Source organism: Rosa rugosa, chromosome 2, assembly GCF_958449725.1.
Source record: "Rosa rugosa chromosome 2, drRosRugo1.1, whole genome shotgun sequence".
In the NCBI taxonomy this organism is placed as follows: domain Eukaryota; kingdom Viridiplantae; phylum Streptophyta; class Magnoliopsida; order Rosales; family Rosaceae; genus Rosa; species Rosa rugosa.
This window is the reverse complement of record NC_084821.1, coordinates 55,505,195-55,525,400: the sequence shown is the minus strand read 5'-3', so window position 1 is coordinate 55,525,400 and position 20,206 is coordinate 55,505,195. Positions and strand designations below refer to the sequence as shown.

The 20,206-nt window shown below is 38.1% G+C and overlaps 4 protein-coding genes across 4 annotated transcripts; 1 reads left to right on the top strand and 3 right to left on the bottom strand.

Annotated features, from left to right (window-relative positions):
* Positions 1-199: 199 nt before the first annotated feature.
* LOC133732334 (uncharacterized) lies at positions 200-3,031 on the bottom strand. Its single transcript, XM_062159864.1, is given in 9 exon segments — positions 200-635; positions 819-926; positions 1,744-1,807; positions 1,921-2,013; positions 2,182-2,234; positions 2,332-2,392; positions 2,486-2,630; positions 2,672-2,706; positions 2,780-3,031. Coding segments are annotated over 9 exon segments (972 nt in total). The 5' UTR covers positions 2,951-3,031; the 3' UTR covers positions 200-393.
* Positions 3,032-4,756: 1,725 nt separating this feature from the next.
* LOC133732355 (beta-amyrin 28-monooxygenase-like) lies at positions 4,757-6,738 on the top strand. The gene is made up of 3 exons (XM_062159894.1): positions 4,757-5,819; positions 5,994-6,181; positions 6,300-6,738. Exons 1-3 carry the CDS (start codon positions 4,859-4,861, stop codon positions 6,594-6,596), a joined length of 1,446 nt encoding a protein of 481 aa, XP_062015878.1. The 5' UTR covers positions 4,757-4,858; the 3' UTR covers positions 6,597-6,738.
* Positions 6,739-6,950: 212 nt separating this feature from the next.
* On the bottom strand, positions 6,951-7,576 carry LOC133728558 (SEED MATURATION PROTEIN 1). The gene has a single exon (XM_062155963.1). It carries the CDS (start codon positions 7,455-7,457, stop codon positions 7,125-7,127), a length of 333 nt encoding a protein of 110 aa, XP_062011947.1. The 5' UTR covers positions 7,458-7,576; the 3' UTR covers positions 6,951-7,124.
* A 180-nt stretch (positions 7,577-7,756) lies between these two features.
* LOC133728557 (T-complex protein 1 subunit gamma) lies at positions 7,757-12,845 on the bottom strand. The gene is made up of 13 exons (XM_062155962.1): positions 12,685-12,845; positions 12,418-12,479; positions 11,770-11,842; positions 11,545-11,612; positions 11,274-11,343; positions 10,816-10,884; positions 10,657-10,728; positions 10,029-10,102; positions 9,246-9,908; positions 9,020-9,145; positions 8,743-8,847; positions 8,563-8,637; positions 7,757-8,314 (listed from the first exon to the last, which is right to left on the bottom strand). Exons 1-13 carry the CDS (start codon positions 12,707-12,709, stop codon positions 8,126-8,128), a joined length of 1,671 nt encoding a protein of 556 aa, XP_062011946.1. The 5' UTR covers positions 12,710-12,845; the 3' UTR covers positions 7,757-8,125.
* Between the last annotated feature and the right edge of the window lie 7,361 nt (positions 12,846-20,206).

Sequence of the window (20,206 nt, the reverse complement as noted above, 5' to 3'; positions counted from 1 at the left end):
AAAAAAAAAAAAAAAAAAAAAACATCATGAAAATGCATGGCTTTAAAATTATATTATTACTCACGGAATCTCGTCGGTACAAATGAGGCTTTTAATGATCAATAATTTTATTGCCTGCAGATTCAAGTGGACGGTAGCAGCCCATAGCCAACGATCAAGAGCCTCCTTATACAAGGTATTGTTAAGAACATACTCTAGATTAGAGTAAATAATTCAAGATTAATTGAGTCATACATAATTACATATTGTTACAACAACAAAGAGAAAAAAAAAAAAAGATCAATGATTGTCAAAATAATTGGGAAATATCCCATTTGCAATTTCAGTCGTATGACATCTAACAATAACTATTGTTTTGATGCAGTGTATAAAAGACAGCGATGACTAATGTGGTCAGGATTCCAGGGAGTGGTTCTCAAGCTCGGTGAGTCCCTGGCTGGAAGCTTTCTTCAGTTCAAGAGCTCTCTTATAAGGAGGGGCAATTGGGGGCTGTACAGGATCCAAGCTTCGGTAAGCTCCGTTGGCATCTTTTGGCAGCGGATATGAACGGTCGGAATCATACCCACTGAGGTCACCACAAGCTAAAACTGGGATATACACCTTATTCGGTCCTTCCAACCACCCACTACTGCAATCTGCCATGTTGAACCGAGGAAATTACATTAATCGAAAAACAAGATAAAGCTCGTAATCTTTATTTGAACTTCAACTGTTTGCAAGAACTCATTAAGCATCATAAAAATTTCTAATAATGCTCATCAAGATTGTATTATGTAAAATAAGAGTCAAAATATCTCAATTTGGAAGCATTGAAATACCTAGATCATCTGCTCCGGAGGGACTTCCCACCTTTTCTAGGAGGCGATGCAGATCCTTAGGGTTGAATCCCTCAGGAGGAGAATAATTCTCACAAACCGCAAATGCCTCTGTATGACAAACAACAATTGTTAATTTCAACACAGAAGATGGATTCCACCGGATCATATTGTTAATATATTCAGTATTTTGTTCCACATGCTGTATGATCTTTATGAGGGAGTGGAATTTTGTAACATATGCAATGCAGATCATTCTACTCCATTTCATGTGCGATTTATATATCTAGAACAGAACTGCACTTGAATTTCACATAATACAAATAACCAAAGCCAAACAAGCCTGATTCTTCTCACAATTCCTTTTTCTTTTTTTATGGTAATTTTAGGGCCAGAAGTTTATTTTATTTCCGGAATGGCATAGCAGGTTAGACAGGAAAAACAGAAAGCTGCCACCTGAGACTGTTGCCTCAAATACCATCAATGATATTTCGCATCATAGGGCCTAGATGTATATCAGCAGTGGTATTGTGTATTCTAATATTTCAAGCTTTCAATGAACATATTTGACATTGTTTCCCCTGTTTTAGCCCTGCCACAAGTCCTTGGGTGGCTACCCCAGGGGATTTATGGGATAAATCTCCCCACTACATGCAAAAGATGGGGTCTGCACATGCCATAAGATTAGTCGTACCACAACTTTTTAGCTGAACAAAGAGCTGAAATTCAATATTTCAGAAGGGTGTCCATACAACCCTAAAACATGGCTAAGTTTTGCCTCACTTAAACAAGTTTATCTCAAGAAATTGACTGCAAGACTCTTTCTATTCCATGGAAAACTTGCTAAAGTAGGAGCACACATACAGATAGAGAAGAAAAGAGAATGTAAGCTGCTAAGGCAAAAAAAAAATGAAGACCAATATAATACCTATGCTGGAATTGCGGCTGCTTTTTGGTTTTGCAAAAGTCACAATTGGGAAAAATACTTTCAGCTGCAATAAATGGGAATTGCATCAAAATGTAGTCATTAACATCATAATAACATGCAGAAATATAATTTGTAACAAGTCTATTAGTCACCCAAACTTGGGAGCTCCAAAGCTACCTGACAATAGAGAAGACTAGTATCTTTTCCACGGAATATCTTTGCAATAAATTTACCACCTTCCTTAAGTACATGAGTAACAATTGTTAAGCCCTGAAAGTAAGATCCACCAGCTGTCAATATAATGCAATGTTCAAGAGCACATACAAAATAAACGTAGCCTAACAAGCATAAACAGCATGTGACTTTTATCATACTTCTAAAACAGGTACTTATCTTGCTAACTTATGGTTATAGATTGAAAGAGTTCCAGACACTTACTGCTAGTATCAGCTGGGACTGAACAAATTCATCCATGTCATGAAGGCCAGTAACTGCAATCCATAGCTTAACATAAGGCATTCTTAAACAGATAGTAATCACAAAGAAAGCCAGAACAAGGTGGACAATAAAACCATAAGTATCGCATACCATCTGGAGCACCATCACACACAACCAGATCAGCCTTGCAACCATCAAAATGTCTGATGACCTAAAAGGGTCAACACTAATTCAGCTGAAAAAATTGATGACAATACATACAACCATTCACAGCACAGAATGTAGAAATGCAGCTGATACTTACTACTTCGGCGGTTCGTGCATTGGTTATATCACCCTGCACTTGAATAACACCTTCAATTGGAGCCATTGGCTGCAAATCAATAGCTACAATAAGGGGCACATCCCCGTCCCTGAAAACAATGACTCAAAGTTAGAGTCTTGGTATTCTTAGACGAATAAGATTTGTACTAGTAGTTGATTAACTTACTTCTTTGCTGGGAGATACAACTTCCTACTCAAAACCTACACAATTGGCATCAAAGTGAGGATCTTGGAATTGGGATTATAGCGAACAGCGAGAAGAATAATGTGGTACCTGACTCCAGCTACCAGGGGCAGCACAGAGATCGACGACGCGCTTCACTCCATCAAAGATGTTGAATTCCTCGTCAATCTGAAGAAGCTTGAAGGCACTGCGAGCTCGCCAGCCTTCTTCTTTGGCTTTTCGATAGTAGATATCCCTCTTATCTCTTGAAGCTTTCCCCATCTACTGGAATTCGGGATTTGGATTAGGGTCGCAGTGCCGGAAAACCCTAAACCCTCTGATTCGTTTTGCCGCCACCACCAGCCATTATAGACATACAAATAACGCTGTGCCGTTTCATTTCGAAACTTGTCAACTGAACGACATGCAGTTTTTTAATTTTTTTTTTCAGTGGCAACAATTTTAGGCGTGGCTTTGAGATTTTTAATTTTATTTTCCAAAGTTTGTGCTGCTTGTTTTGTTGTGGCTCTAAGATTTACCAATTGGTCCATGGATCTCTGACCACCACTATTGTCCTCCTTATTGAGAGTGAGTAGTGCATCTGATTTTGGGTGCAGATGTTCTTGATTTTGCTTTGGTCTGGATACTGGGTGCGAAGAAGACGAGAAAGAATGAGGAAGAACAAAGAGTGAAAAAAAAAAAAAAAAAAAAGACGGATTACTTAGTGGCTGTCAAATTTGACAGACTCCATGTCCATGATATGTCTTTTGTCGTATTAAATTTGACACAAGGGTTGGAAGAAATAAATATGTTAAAAATAGTTCAACAAGTAGTTGTTGGGCACTCCACGTGGCAAAAGACCATTCCATTGGAGATGCTCTAATTAAGTGTCGCTCTAAGATAAATAAATTCAAAGTTTAACTTCTATTAAAAAAAAAAAAAAAAGCAGCACAAAAGCCAACAAATTGGTAAACCTTCAAGCCAAGACTCGGTTAGTTTTAGAACTGAGAGTTATAATTGCTGCACTTTCTTCAGTTATTACTTGCTCCCATCATATTATCATAAAAAGTTGTCTCCTTCTCACATATATATGATTGTCTTGACCCTAAGAAGTTGTTTTTGTAAGCATATGTAATCAAAATGAACAAAATAATCAAGTATATAGTAACAAAGTCCTGTTTCTTCAGTGGTAGACAAACAACAAACTGCTCAAGTATAAATTGCTGCAGAAAGCACTTCTTAAGAACCACATTCAAACCGGGCCTTAATGCAACATAACTCTAATGCGAATGTACTAAAAGCATTAATAAGCAAGTTGCATTCCAAGAACATATGATGCTCGATTCCTTGAATTATGCATGACCTTCAACCTGGAAAACGAGAGCAGATGATGATTTTCTTCTTCTTCTTTGTTTTTTCTTTTTTATTGAAATCAAATCAGAATTTTGAAACTTTGATATATCAGTTGTCCAAATAGACTTTCATTGGGAATCTGTTATAATATATACAATGAGGATCACGGGCTAGATCATTGTTCAAATTTTCTGTTGGTTAATGGAAAATTGGTATCAAAACTATAAAGAAAGAGTGGTCGACTTTGACTACTTCAGGGACTAAGAGCATGCATGTACAGCATTTGATCAACCCAGTGGTTTGCTTACTGATTTATAGACTAGAAATATAATTTGTTTTGTTTCTTGCTGACCTTGATAGGAAAGATCAACAGTAGAAAACAATATTTTTCTTTTTTCTTTTTTGTTTCTTTTTCTGAATAATTTGGTGCTAGCTTTTAATCTAGTTGCTGTTCCTGCCCTGAAAAATCTGCAACATTGCTAGTCCCTTGGGTCTTTTGTCGTGAGAGTAACACTGTTGCCTTCAGTTGTCAATATTGTCTCCTAAGTAACTCAAGCAAGTTGCCTCCAATTCAATATATATAAGAGAGGCTCTGCTCTTCCTTAGCTCACAAACTATCCATGGAGCCTCTTTATCTTACTATCGTAGTCATTTTAATCTAGTTGCTGTTCCTGCCCTGAAAAATCTGCAACATTGCTAGTCCCTTGGGTCTTTTGTCGTGAGAGTAACACTGCTGCCTTCAGTTGTCAATATTGTCTCCTAAGTAACTCAAGCAAGTTGCCTCCAATTCAATATATATAAGAGAGGCTCTGCTCTTCCTTAGCTCACAAACTATCCATGGAGCCTCTTTATCTTACTATCATAGTCATTGTTACCACCATTGTTCTTATCATTCTCACTTACCCCAAAAACTCTAGCTCCAACCACACCAACCTTCCCCCGGGCAGTTTCGGATGGCCAATTCTCGGGGAAACACTTGAATTCTTGTTTGGAAAGCCTGACAAATTTGTGGAGAAAAGGATGAAAAAGTACTCCTCTCATGTTTTCAAGACAAGAATTCTGGGTGAAAATGTTGCAGTATTTTGTGGCCCTATTGGAAACAAGTTCATTTTTTCCAATGAGCAAAAACTTGTCACTGCTTGGCGCCCATATTCCCTCCAAAAGCTGATGCGTTCATACCAACAATCAGATCAAACCTCACCAACACCAACCCCAACTCTCAAGCCGACCCAAAACGAAACCACAGTAATCCGAACACCGGGTTTCTTCAAGCCTGAAGCTTTGGCTAGGTTCTTGGGGGTCATGGACATGACCACCAAGCAACAACTCAAGACACATTGGGAAGGAAAGAGCAAAGTACAAGTCTATCCTTTGTCCAAAATCTTCACCTTGGCTCTGGCTAGTAGATTCTTTCTGGGTATTGAGGACTATGACTGTGTGACTAAACTAGTCCAAGAGTTTGATGATGTGTCTTTGGGCCTCCATTGCATCCCTTTGAATTTTCCAGGAACTATTTTCAATAGGGCAAGTAAAGGAGCTGCTGCTATAAGGAAGCAGATCATATCCATCATCAAGGAGAAGAAAGCTGCTGCTTTGTTAAGTGGGAAGCCAGGGCGTGACATACTTTCTTACATGATTGCAAGTACTGATTCTTCAGGCAAGTTCATGCCTGAAACCGAGCTTGCTGATAAGGTCATGGGTTTGCTCACTGCTGGTTATAGCACAGTTGCTAGTGCTTTAACCTTTGTCATGAAATTTGTTGGAGAAAGACCAGATATCTACAACAAGATACTTGCAGGTACATATATGCATCTTCATGGTTGAAGTTTCCCCATATTTTTTTCTTTTTTGAGAGATGTGCTCTGTGACTAGATGATCCAAATAGTTTTGTTAGGATTGTTGATTTTTAACTTATCACTAAGCAGCCTAAGCTGTTATTTACCATACTGAATAAGAAGGGTTTTGGAAACAGAGCAAATGGAGATAGCAAACTCAAAGAAACCAGATGACACTCTAAACTGGGATGACATACAGAAGATGAAATATTCATGGAATGTTGCTTGTGAGGCAATGAGGTTCTTTCCACCTCTTCAAGGAACATTTAGAGAGGCCATCACTGATATCTCCTTTGAAGGCTATACCATTCCAAAGGGTTGGAAGGTAAGTTAAATAGCTAAATACTCGCATAACATAACATGCCAAACTGTTTAACAAAAGAGAAACTCGAACTACTAGAGGAAACTCGATTGAAACTAATGTGTTGCTTTGCTTATTTCAGATATATTGGACGGTGAGTTCAACAAATAAGAACCCAGAATACTTTCCCAACCCAGAGAAGTTTGATCCTACAAGATATGAGGAGGGAAGTGCACAAGTGCCGTTCACATACGTCCCATTTGGGGGAGGACCAAGACTGTGCCCTGGAAAAGAGTACGCCAGGCTAGCAATACTCACTTTTCTTCACAATGTAGTGATGAAGTTCAAATGGGAGATCATGCTTCTCAATGAGAAGATGATAGGTGATATGATTCCTACACCAGCTCAAGGACTTCCAGTTCTCCTCAAACCACATTAAGAATTGGAGTTGGTCACATTCTTAACAGCAAATAAATCAAGGAGTTTCGTAAAATGTTGAATTTGTATCCCATTACTATTATCACAAACTGGAAATATAATTATCAAAACCTTTGTCTCATAAGGTGGTGTGAAGGCCTTTGAATACAAAAATAAGAGTTGGTGATTTTCATATAAGAAACTCTCTGTTCACCTGATTATCCGGTGACCATGAAGTTCGTGGTCACTTATTCTCGACCCTTAATTTTTATCCAATGGCAGGTGATAAGTGAATACTACTGATTAGGTTTTTTCATAGGTCAAGTTGATCAACACAAGAATGATACTATTCGCACACCAGTTAAACACTCAAGTATACAATAAGGCAAAGATTGATTAGCCTTTGCTACCAGCAAACAGGACAGCACTTGTAAACGGACAAACAGAAAAACTCTTACAACTGAAAGCATACAACAAAGAGAATTCTTACCCAAGAAACACTCAGAAATATATGAGGGTAAAAGAAAAGGCAAAAACAAAGTGGAAAGGTCTATTTGGTATTTAGAGAAGGTGCAGTCTTCTTGGGAAACCTAGCACTATTGGTGTTAGATTCATGACCAACTTGTATATTATCAGCAGGCTCACGTCGCATCTGGGACTGATTGCTAGAATCTTGTGGTTGTCGATTTGGATCATCATGACTATGAGACTCGGTGCTCTTGGAAATGTTATGAGCAGCCGGAAATAGATCAACACGCTCAGACTGGGCTATCTTTCCACCTTCAAGAGGTGTTCCATGCTCGTAAGCAACTCTCACTGCTTCATCTTCACTAAGCCTCGCTTGTGAAGTCGCATACTTTATGTCATCCTTGCTCTTTGCCATTCTCTCTTGCCGATCAGTCACTAAACTACATGGATTTGCTCTATGTTCTAAGCCTTTTTTATAAGCTGTGTTCTATCATTGCGTGGCAGATTGGCTCCAGAGGAGAGTGACAAGTATATCTTTGATTCGACACGTGGTCTTGTATTGGGTCTCCATTTGTTGCACAAATGAAGAGGTTTGGTTCTCTTTTCTGTCTACAAACTACCGGATGCCGTACACAAGGAAGAAATCTCATAACCATTAAACTCCAAAAACCGAAGTTTCCAAAAACCCTAAAGCTGTAAAGTACAATGACAAAATATTTCGGTTAAGTGATGGTTGAGATTGAAGAACTGAAGAAGTGAATGTCTACACAACTGTTCATATAAAGGGTAACTCAGTCTTCGAAATGCCTCACTCCATCTATGCTAAAGGAAAGAAAAAGAAAGTACTCCATAGATGGATGAAAAGGGAAAGATACTAGCATCTCCATCAAAACCTCTATTCTTCCCCCAACCCCTCGTAGACCGAAGAAGAGAGATGAACAAAAAAAAACACACACACACGCCCCCAAGTGATGGGACATTCCAAACCTACAAGACATCTCTCTTCCTCAAAACTCATAATGTTCGCTTGAGTCAAATGAAGACGCAACTCAAGAAGCACTATGACTCGCACATCGGCAATCCTCACTCAGGAATTATTTGCTCATTATCTGCATCTCCTTCTGTCTCAACTTGAGGCTTTGAAGGAGCTTTGCTTCCAGCAGGCTGCTTCTTCTTAATCCCACTCACAATGTCATCAATTCTGAGAAGTAGGCAAGCACTTTCTATGGCTGTCTTAAAGGTCTGTGCCTTCACATTGTAGGCATCCCAGATCTGGAATCAAAATATAAGCAATTAGCAAATATTTACAAATACAAAATTTGAACTGGGGATGCTCAATTATGAACATTTAGTAAAACTAGGGGATGGCTGGTCAAACATGGCAACAGCATTCCAGTCACACGAATGCTGTTTAGAATAACAAATCCAACAAAATTAACTAGGTAAAAGGACAGCAAGGAGAGAAAACTGTAGTATGAAACTACATTACAAGAAAATGAAGAAAACTTGAGAAAACATACCTTTTTCTCTTTTACGTCAGTCATGGCACCAGTGTTACCATCTATGCCAATCCATGCATTTTCACCATTTGCGTGCTATGGAATAGAATGAGGTCAAAATACAAATGAGGATTTAGTACGTACAAAGAAAGAATATAATGATACTCAAACAGAGAAGAACCATAAAGTTGAGGATCAAACCTTTCCTTGCAGCGCTGTCATCGTTCTAATGACATTAACCCCACAGTTCTGAGCCAATGTTCGTGGTATAGCCTCAAAAGCTACAGCAGCAGCTTCATATGGCCACTGTTCCACCATAAAAACACAAATTTAACCCCAAAACTACTTCTAAAAGCAAATAAAGTGAAGCAACAGCAAGTTTTTAATCTTACCTCCATAGTGTTCAGATTATGAATTTCCGGAATTTTGAATCACTTATACAAATATACAAGACTTTGGGGTGAGGAAAGAGCTTTACCTTTTCTATACCTTCAATAGATGAGCTCTTTTGCTTCAGTGTAGCAGAAACAGTCAACTCTGCGGCACCACCACCAGGAACAAGTTTTGGATTCTTCAGGATATTTCTTGCTACTGCCATGGCATCCTATGAACAGAACATGATTAAATAAGTAAGATATTTCAGCATTCTATAGTTTTATTCTACAAAATTGGGGAAAAAAGGGAAACAAATAAAACAGACATACCTGTAAATTTCTTTCCACTTCGTTTAACATATCCTTACTCGGACCTCTTAAGAGTACTGTACATGCCTTGGGATCTTTGCAATCAACGATGAATGTAAAGAACTCATCTCCAATTTTTTTAACCTCAAATAATCCAGCCCCAGTACCAATATCAGATTCTTGCAGTTCATCGGGTCTGTTGACAATAACTGCCCCACAAGCCTTGGCAATTCTGTTATTATCTGTTTTTCTCAACCTCCTAATTGCAGTAACACCGGCCTTGCTCAGATAATGGCATGCCAGGTCACTGAGCCCCTTTTCTGTAATCACAACATCTGGTTTGAACTTCAATATCTGCACACAGAGGCCCTCAATGTATTCTTCTTCTAACTTCAGGAGGAGTCCCCAATCTTCCTCTTTAAGCAACTCAGCATTTGTTTGGTTCTCGCCTTTCTTATACTCAAGAGGACAATCAAGAAGCATGATCCGCGGATTGACAATCTTTCTTCTCATTTTTCCAGGAGCAATGACATCTTTGTTAATCATTACTCCTTTCAGAACCACTGAATCTTCCAACTGGCCACCAGGAACCTTCTCAACCTTGATGTACTTTTTAATATCCACTTCTCGTAAACCCTGGCCGAGGTCCACTCCAACTATTCTAGTGGCATCAAGGGCTAAATCCTGAGTACACAAAAAAAGAAGCAAATCAATCACATCAGCTTAACATAACTTTCATCTTCCTAAAGGAAAAGACCTTTATACTTGGAAATCGATAAACATTTATCTGGAAATAGTACTTACAGCAATTAAATCTCCGAACTGACCAGTGAACTTTGTACCGATACAACTTTTAATCAGCCCCAACATTGTTGCACCTGCCATGCAATGTGTGCATAAGTTGCATGCCAGAAGTAATTATTTGAAGATTTGCAGATTATATTGTTCAAGACAAACAAGTCAAAGGAAAAAAATACACCAAATTATCACTGTAAAACTGTCACTGGAAGTATAATTCAGAAGTTTAGTCTGTTTATTCTTTTTGACATGTTGTCCTTTACTTGGTCACACTTTAAACTCATGATTCAAATATTATATATCACAGAAACGCAATAAATGTTTAAGTTACAATTGCGGAATTGCCATTGGACACAGATATAGGTGTCCAGCTTCCATTTTGCCCTACAGGTGTCATCAGTGGATCTAGAGTTATGCCTAGTTTCTACTTCTATTAAGCAAAAGCTGAAGCTGTAGTATCAATCCCAAATTGATAATGAGGAGCATAAGGAGTAGCAACCTCGATGAATTATATTACCAACTCATTAATCATGAGTTAGACTAACTGAGAGCTCAAAAACCAGATTCTGGACATTAGATACAAATACTGTACACAGACCTTGATCATGACTAGACAAAAACTAAAGAAACTTACGATCTGTCACGTCAATGGTCATTGCTATTTTGTCAAGCACAGCAATAGCATCTTCCAGGGCTTTATTGTAGGCTACAATAAAACAAAAAAAAAATTATAAAAACATACAAATATCTAAAGCTGTAATTGAAAGAAAAATCATAAGATCTTTCAAATTACCTCGGCAAATGACAGTAGGATGAAAATGCTGGTCAATAAATGCTTCGGCAACGTGTAACATCTCACCAGCTTCAACAAATATCAGACCAAATGTAAGAGACAGTATATAACTTTATATGTGTTGCACTACATTTATAGTAACATAATTAAACATCTAGTATAGCCTCAATCATGCTTTCAATATGTATCCTTTTCAAAGCAGTGCCCCGTTGAATCAAATCTCCCACTATATGACTCAGAGAGAACTTTCAATATGCTTTCAACATGTTCAATTGCTACATTTTGCTATTAATGTAGCAAAGTATAACTTTGCCGGAAAAAGTTTAACAGGTACTTATCAATACCAAAAAGAAATCTCTTGTTCATCATATCTTAACAAAAAGATTAATATATATATATAATATATTAGTACTACACATGCAGCACGTTGCTTTGAGGTTTTAATGCTCAAACCATACCAAGAATAATGACAGATGTTGTTCCATCACCGACTTCTTCATCTTGTGTGCGGCTTAATTCAATCATCGACTGTCATCACAAATTTTGGAAGACCATTGATAAGTATAACATAGAGATATTAAGTTAATTGGGGAGAGCACATAAAACAACGAGAAGCAGAAACTATCATTTCATGCAAGAGCCACCAATAGAGAAAAATAAAGGATAAAGTAACTGTTAAACAAAAGCAATTCAACTTGAAGAAAGAGGAATTCAAGAAGACTATCGTGCCTTTGCTGCTGGGTGCGCAAGATCCAATTCTCGCAGAATGGCATTTCCATCATTGGTTACTACAATACCTGTTAGCAATGAGGAGAACAACTTTGTTAGAGTTATGCAAGTGCATTAACACCGAAAACAAAATCCTTCAGGATAGCAAATGCACATAATAGAGATGCACGAGGCTAGACGCAGATAAATACAGTAAAAGTTTTCCACTTAAGGCAAAAGGATTACCTCCACTAGCATCCAGTAGCATCTTTAACATGGACCTCGGTCCCAAGGTTGTACGGATGATGTCAGCAACAGCCTGTCATCATCAGAATATTTATAAGTTTCATGGTCCTGAGACCTTAATCACTAAAAGTGTCAGAACTGAGACATACTCATTTTTTTCTCAAAAAAGAAACATTTCCGATAAGCACTTGAAATCATAATTTTCCCTTATCCCTTACATAACTAAGTTGTCTAACTTTCTAGAAGCATAATCTGCTCACGGAACTCAAAGGGTATGTGTATCTGGCAATTAAAGTTTCATAGTCACCAGGAAAATACTGATGCGAACTCATCCAGAAATTAGAATACAATCAAGACAAACACGAAACAAAATTTCCCTATAAATTTCATTTCATTTCCAATTTAACTATCATTGTTCATATTTAGTAATTCTCTCCCACAACAGGACAAAACCAAAACCACATAGAACAGCACCTACACAAAGCTATAATCTCTCTCAAAAATCTCTCCATGAACATAAAGAAAAAAAACACAAACCCTAACAAATTTAGCAGATTATTAAAGAAATTTCTCAAAAACCGATGTGGGTTAACATTGTAATACGAAACAAAACGCGCGGATCCAATAGACCTAAATCCTTCTCCTTACCTTTGAAGCCTGGATATTAGCATGGTGCACTTTACTCCCAGACTCCCGCTTCAAAGAGTCCTCTGCTCAAAAATCAATCAATCAAAACAAACCAAGATCAGCGAAACCGAGCAAACGGGTTCTCACCGCAACTCAAATCTCATCCACTAAAGCAGCAAACAACCCAGAACACAAGCTTTCTCGCATACCCAGATGAACGAAGGACTAAAAGAAGTGAACTTTGAAGTAATCAAGAGTTAGAGAGAGAGAAAGAGAGACGAAGCTTACTGAGAACGAGCACTTGGGATTGCATGGTGGGTGTGAGATCTGTGTAGACCTAATCAAATGAGTGTGAGGGGAAAATAGGTTTCAGACTCTGCAGAGGCTTTGGCAGGGAAACGCCGAAAGGGAAAAAGAAAATTGTAGAAACCCTCGCACTTTCTCGAGCGATTGAGATTTAAGCCTTGTAAATGGGTCGGGCAGAGACCTCAACATAGGCCTAGGCTTGGTGGTGCTTTGGGCCTGTGCGTATGCTATGGGCTTCAACAAACTCGGCTGTTGTTCTAAACAGGACCACATTAGTGACATTAAAATTAATTGGAAACAAAATTGTGAAAAGAAAATGTGAAATTAATTTTTCAAGTGGATGTTGACAGGTTTATAATTACTTCTCTAATTTATTAATTAGTGTAGTGGGTAGAAGAAGTAACCGTGATATCACTCGAGTTTTTGTACATGTGTAACAGAGAGAGACCATACGAGAGATGATCATGGAAAGTGCTCCCATAAAGTTTGTGACAACTAGATAGGGAAAGTTTGAGGTCACGGTGGTTGACTGAGTGGATCGGTTATGAAACAAAGTCGAAAGCGGATAATATTTTGATTATGACCATAAAATATTCCAATCGTCACATCCAACGATCAGTTACCACAACTTCTTATGTCTCGATGGGGTTCCCCTTTGAGGAATGTAATTTATAAATATAGGATTATAAAGGTATTTTTGGTTGACTGAGTGGATCAGTTATGAAACAAAGTCGAAAGCAGATAATATTTTGATTATGACCATAAAATATTCCAATCGTCACATCCAACGATCAGTTACCACAGCTTCTTATGTCTCGATGGGGTTCCCCTTTGAGGAATGTAATTTATAAATATAGGGTTATAAAGGTATTTTTGGTTGACTTTGTGGATCGGTTATGAAACAAAGTCGAAAGCAGATAATATTTTGATTATGATCATAAAATATTCCAATCGTCACATCCAACGATCAGTTACCACAGCTTCTTATGTCTCGATGGGGTTCCCCTTTGAGGAATGTAATTTATAAATATAGGGTTATAAAGGTATTTTCGGTTGACTGAGTGGATCGAAGCCGAAACAATAACGAAATTGGCTGAAATTTTTACAACATGCATAAATTGTTTCAATCCAATTATCCAAGGTCAGCTTACTGAAATTTTTTTTCCTCCGCCTTATCGCTTTTGAAAGATTCACATCACTTTATAAGCAAAGTACAAGTTATACAACATTAGTAGACACATAAATATTTTGCGCGATCCGCGAAATCGAAATTGATAGATTGTGTTTTCAACCCTACACATGTATCTGTCGCCTAGTTATATACGCCTTGTGTGAAAAAATTGACGTGTTTCGCGATGTTATGGCTTCAGTCAATGCTAATCAACATAAATCTAATTCACACAATCCTGCATCCATATTTGGTGAAAAGATAAGCTTGCATATGCCTCTCTCAATCCTATATTAATTGATATGTTACCCCTACCCTAAGAAATAAATAAATAAATAAAGCCTCCTCTTGTGTGAGGATGAAGGCTTAGCAGAGCCTTGATATCAGGAAACTTGTTATATAAGGAAGTAGATGTTTATTACTAATAACATTATTTAGTTCCTATGTACTTTTCACACCAGATTCCATGTTTAACTTGCATTTTAATTATTCATTCATCTTAGTGATTAGTTTTGTTTAGATTTAAAGTTTGCTAATCTTGTTTTTTTTTTTTAGAATAAATAATTTCATTACTTATACATGGCCAGAAGCCATGTACATCAGATGTTGTCTCATACCAAAATCATAAATGGCACAAGCTGCCAAGCAAAAGACAGGTGACTCTCATTGTTAACACATACGCTCACTTATTGAGCCTAACAACAAAGAAACAAAATTCTCACTGCTGACCTCCCTTTGAACAGTAATTAGTCACCTAGAGACCTTAATTGGTGTACACTAGAAAAACTAAAATGAAAGTAGTAGAAGACCATACTTCTAGTATCAGGCAAGAAGACCAGGAAAGTTTAAAACTTTCCTTTGCCCTTGTCTCTAGGGCTAGAAACAGTACCAATAGCTGCAGGATCTTCATGAAAAGGTTTGACGCGGTCATACTCTTCAAAGCAAACCAGGGCTTGATCAAAACACCAACTCACACCTCGGAGTACCTTGTTGCGATCACGCATTGATTCAAAGGAGAACAAGAATAAATTTCCAGCTCGTTCGTCTCTGCCTTAGGATCAACCAGCTTGCGAGTCAGAGGTTTTCTAATCAGAAAAGGTTGGGAGGACCTGTGAACGAGGCCATCACCAATCTTTCCGAAATCAGGAGCGCTGCCTCCTTCAGCGAGGGTAAGGAAAGCAACGTAGCTTGCTGTGACAGCATCAATGGAAGCCATAAGATGAAGAGAAGTCGAGAAGAGAGCGATAGCAGGAAACTAGGGAAGGAGGCTAGGGCGCCGTTGAAGACTAGGTTGAGAGAAAAACTCTCCTAGGGTTTTATTGTCTGGTTACATAAATGTCTTGTTCATTTAGTAACCTTTAATTGTTCTAAATCAAATAAATGCAATGGACTATTTTTTTTAATTGCATTTTTAGCTTAAATAGTTCTCTAAAGGGATCATATTTTTGGGCTATATAAAAGTTTATCATGCATGTTGCGTAGTAAATGTTAAAGTCGATAATAAGTAGATTTCAAATGTTTCCATAGAATGTGGTTAGCTAACAGGTTTAAATGTGATATATGGAAATGTGCAATGGAAGTATCAAGATCAAAGTTGGGTTCCACAAGGCCAACCGTCTAGATTCAAGCCAAAAACATGCGGAAAATATTGGACAAACCAATTTAATGTGAAATATTGTAGGAGTGTTGGCAGCAAAGACAGAAGAAAGTGAAGCAAATCTTTAAAGCTTGGTTGCTAGCACATGTTTCCCTCCTTTTTAGATAGATAAAGAAAGACTCCATTCTCACTAGCTAACTCAGTTTTCCTTCTCACTAACTCAGTTTTCCTACTCATCTTCCCTCTCTTGCTAAATCTCGATCATTTTTTGATCTGGCTCATCAGCTTGAGAGTCGGGGGAGTCACCATTCTTCAATTTTCTCTCGCCTAGATGCCTTATGTATCTATTCTTGGCTTTTCCTTTTCAATTTTCTCCCTGCTCGCAGTCATGGGTGTTTTTGCTTAGAGTTCGTCTTTCCCCTTCCTTGAGTGGTCCCTTTTTTCCCGATTTCCTTTGTCATTTGTTCTACCATGGTCGGTTTCTTGGCTCCTTAGAGCTTTGTTCAAAGTAGAATCTACCAACTAGTGCACTGGTTGATGCTACAAGAGATTGCGTACTCTTTCAATTCTTTTCTCTTTGGTCATTTGTCGGATCTCACCTATTTATTTCAACCGGCCTCCATGGAGGCAGTTTTTATTCTGGTTATCTTGGTTCTCTTCTTGACTGAATATGCCCGATGTGATGAAGGTGATGTATGTACTGATATTTGGAAATTTAGTGGCTGGGTACATTGAAATCGTCATGGGTCTCTTAATTCCTCGATCTTTCGATTTAGATGGATTTTGTTGTTGGCTACTTTGTTGTGGTGTGGTAGCTTTGTTCTTTTTGTCGATGGTTGTAGGTTGCGGTGTGATTGCTCAAGTGTTTGCCAGTAGTTGTTTTTGTGTTTTTTTGTTTGGGCCCTCTCGGGCCTTTGTTGTTGTTGTTGTAATTCTACTTGGGAGGCCTTGTGAAACTAGACACTAGACCCGTGCGATGCTGTGAGCTTGCCTTTTTTTTACTTAAATTTATACGTAATATAGTTACAATCATAAGTTAAAAAAACGTTAACTAAAGATGTTATGAAATTTATTTATATATATATATATTTATATATATATATATATATATATATTACAAAAGACGGTGTTCTAATCGGACGTGCATATTGGCACATTTCAAAATGTAGATTCTAAGTAGGCTATATAGACAAAAAACAATGTCTCACTCTCAAAGGCAGCATGCTTCCTCTTCATTTGCTACCTGATATCATTCATATTATTCTGAAGCTAAGATAAGCTTCATCCACCTACTCCACTTCAGAGCTCTCATCCTTAGGATATTCTTCTTCACTTGCTTCCATGATAGCATTCATGTCATCTTAAAGCTCAGATAAGCTTTATCCACCGACTCATCTTCAAAACTCTCATCCTCAGGATCTTCTTCTTCACTTGCTTCCATGATTTCAAAGTAGTTTGATCAATCCTTGAAACTCTCAATTTTGGTTTTGCAGTTGAGCAGGTGGCGGCTTTTTTGACCGATGTTCTAACTGGCCATTAAGGTTCCCTAGTTTGTGTGTTTTCTTGGCTTGGCCTTAGCTGCGTTGAAGAGGGACAGAGGTTGAGATTAGGTGGATATGTGCAAACCCAACTTGGGTTTTGCCGCTGAGCAGGTGGCGGCTTTTCTGACTGATGTTTTAGTGGTGGGCAAAGGAGTATCAAGACCATCTCGTCTTGGAACTCATAATTGGAAGTGTAGGCAGTTTAGTTAGTTAGAAGGGCGTCGCAGATCTGTATGGATGCGTGGCTTGACCAACGACCCGAATCCAATCTAGATTAGATGCTCCAGATGGGTGCGCTAGCTACCAACGACGGTTAAGGACTTAAGGCGTTTTGTAGGTGGTGGCAATGATAGATAAATTAAAAGCTAACTATTTTCCTTATTCCAACCTATGATTTTCAATTGTAGTAGGTGGTGTTGTACTATTTTTTCCTCTTCAATCGAGGTTATTTTTGGCCCACTAAGTTTTTGTTACTCAGCAAAGTTTTTAATGAGGCAACGTGAGAAGCACCAATGTTTGGACGACACAAGGGTGAGTGTTGAAGGAAACTCAAATTACGTGTGCCTGACCCAAACATGATTACTTCTTGTAGTTGTACTAGGGTATAATATTCTACATATCCTAATCCGTATTTGATTAGAATAATTTGTAACACATGAATCTGGATTAAACGAAAGAATCAATTAAAAAAAAAATCAGTCTAAATCAAATCCTTCCATTGAGTTTCTTCTTAATATTATCTTCATTTATTAAACGTCAATTGAAATCGAAACAAAAGCACAAGATCTACAAGACCAATACCTTATGGATCATTCGATCTTACCACTGCCTTCGATTGATCGCTATCGGTGGGTGCAAGGACAAGAAAGAACCTGAATCAGTGAATCACTTCACGGCCCTAGCCAAATCCATCGTCAAGCCATCAAAATCTATGAGTCTGGTGACATAGAGACGTCACATGCCAATGAGCCGAGAAGGAGAGTGGACTCCAGAAAGATCCAGAGTACCCTTCTCCTCTCTCCTCTCAATCTGATATATACGAGTATTTATATAACCCCAATGAAATCAAATGAAGGATCCTGATCAAGCGGTGTAAAAATAAAGGGCCCTCATTGCAACATCTCAAATTTCTTTTAATAATATATTTTTTCTCTTTATCTTTCAACCCCCAGATTATATCTCATAAATATTAATTTCAATAATTTGGGTATCTGAAAAAAATTATACAGATTTATTCTGACTTCAACTTTAAACTTGAGACCTTAAATTAGGTTTCATTTTAATAACTTATTATTTAGTTCTTTCTAAACAATTCTAAGCATCTAAATAGAGATAACATTTCTTCTATTTACAAGTTTAAGGATATTACAATTGGGTCAGGACCCCAATGAAAAAAAATAAGTCAAAACCCTAAGCCTAGGGTGACATGCAAAGCGGCGGCTGTCAGATTCGATCGCGTCCAGCACCGGCCACGGCTTGGTGAGACTGTCCTGGTTATTGGTTTGCGGAGGAAAGCTCTGTGCAGTTGCGTTGGCGGTGGTCGTGTTGGAGGATTCGGGGCTGAGAGGCTTCGATCAGATTGCTCTGATCTGGGCTTTTGGGTCGTAGTTCGGAATACAGAGGCTTGACTTCCGACCGGCGCAGGGGAATGATCTGTTGGAGGTCGTTGGTCGATCGTTTTAGATTTTAGATTGATGATTTGGTGAATCCGGTTCTGAGAGTTGCTTTGCTTTGATTTGGGATTCTGTGTTGAAGTGTTTCGGACTGCAGTTGTTCAAGTTTTCTGCGAAGTTTGACAGGCCCCTGGTGGTTATGATTGTAGTTCCGATGCAATGGTGGATAGGCTGGCCGTTAGACCTAACGGCGACGGAGGTAGCTCAGCAACAGTGGTCTAGGGTTTATGCCTTATTGGCTTGAGTTTGGGCTTGGGCCTTTGGGCCTAGGCTCGAGTTTGGGCTTGGGCCTTTGGGCATAGGGCTCAAGTAGGGTTGGGCTCAACCTTGGACCGATGAGGCGGGAAAGCCTTCCTATTAGGCACGACTTGATTTGGGCTTGGGCTCAGGTTGTGTTTTAGGGTATTGAGCCTGTGTGGGGTTGGATCAACTTCTATAAGTTTTCTATGACGTTTCTAGTTTTTTGCTTGTACCACAATTGCGTGATTGGCAAGTGAGGGCTAGTTGAATGATTTCTTTCCGTAGGAGGCGATGTTTTTTCATTCTCTATAGGCTCACTTAAATGTGAGCGTTCCAGTGATCCTTAATGGTGTGTTTTAGCTTAGGTAGGTTGTTTCGGATTTTCTTACCGGATTTCTTATATAAGTTTTGGTAGACTACGCAACCTTTTTCGCTGTTGTTTAATGATATCAACTTCATTTTCAAAAAAAAAAAAGTTTAAGGGTATTTACAACAGTGTACTCTAAGATATTGTACATGTATTCCTCTATATAAAGATGATTCCTATTATCAATGAAAGTATCTCAGATTCTCTTTTCCTTTGATGATGATGATGATAATAAAGGAAGACATTAATAAGCACACAGGTCGATACAATATTGCTGGATGATACAATAAAAAATCGAATGTATTATTTATCAAGAACAAAATAAAACAGTTGACTTGCATTACTGTCCTCGTGTGATGACTATATATGGTCTCTCTAAACTAGTATCACGGATCAAGATGGTTTTTTTTTTTTTTTTTGACGATAGATCAAGATGGCTTTAGGGATCAAAGTTGAAATCAAGACCATATTATACCACAAAGCCAGCCAACTAGTAGTGTTCTATTGCATATACCAGACTACGAGAAGATAACCAGTGGTAATGGAAGCTTTCCTATTATTATATATGGTCCTTGTAGTCCCTCCAACTACAATTTTTTTATTAGTATCGGATCATCATCAATCAGTTTATTATAGTTCTTATCGTCATATTATTAATATATAAAGCATATAAACAATGACTACAGGAACTTAAGTAGTGCAATGCAATTCAAAATTCTTGTATAGTAGGTATAGTTGGTATTAAACCAAAAGAAAAAATAAAAAGGTATAGTAGGTATGGAGAATAGGCTACAGCAAAAAAGCGCATCTCTTTCGGAGTGATGCCAATTGGATTATACATTTTAAGAGATCAGTAATGCAAAATATTCACAGGTCGCGACCAGGTTTTATGAATACCAACTATATTTTGGGTATTTA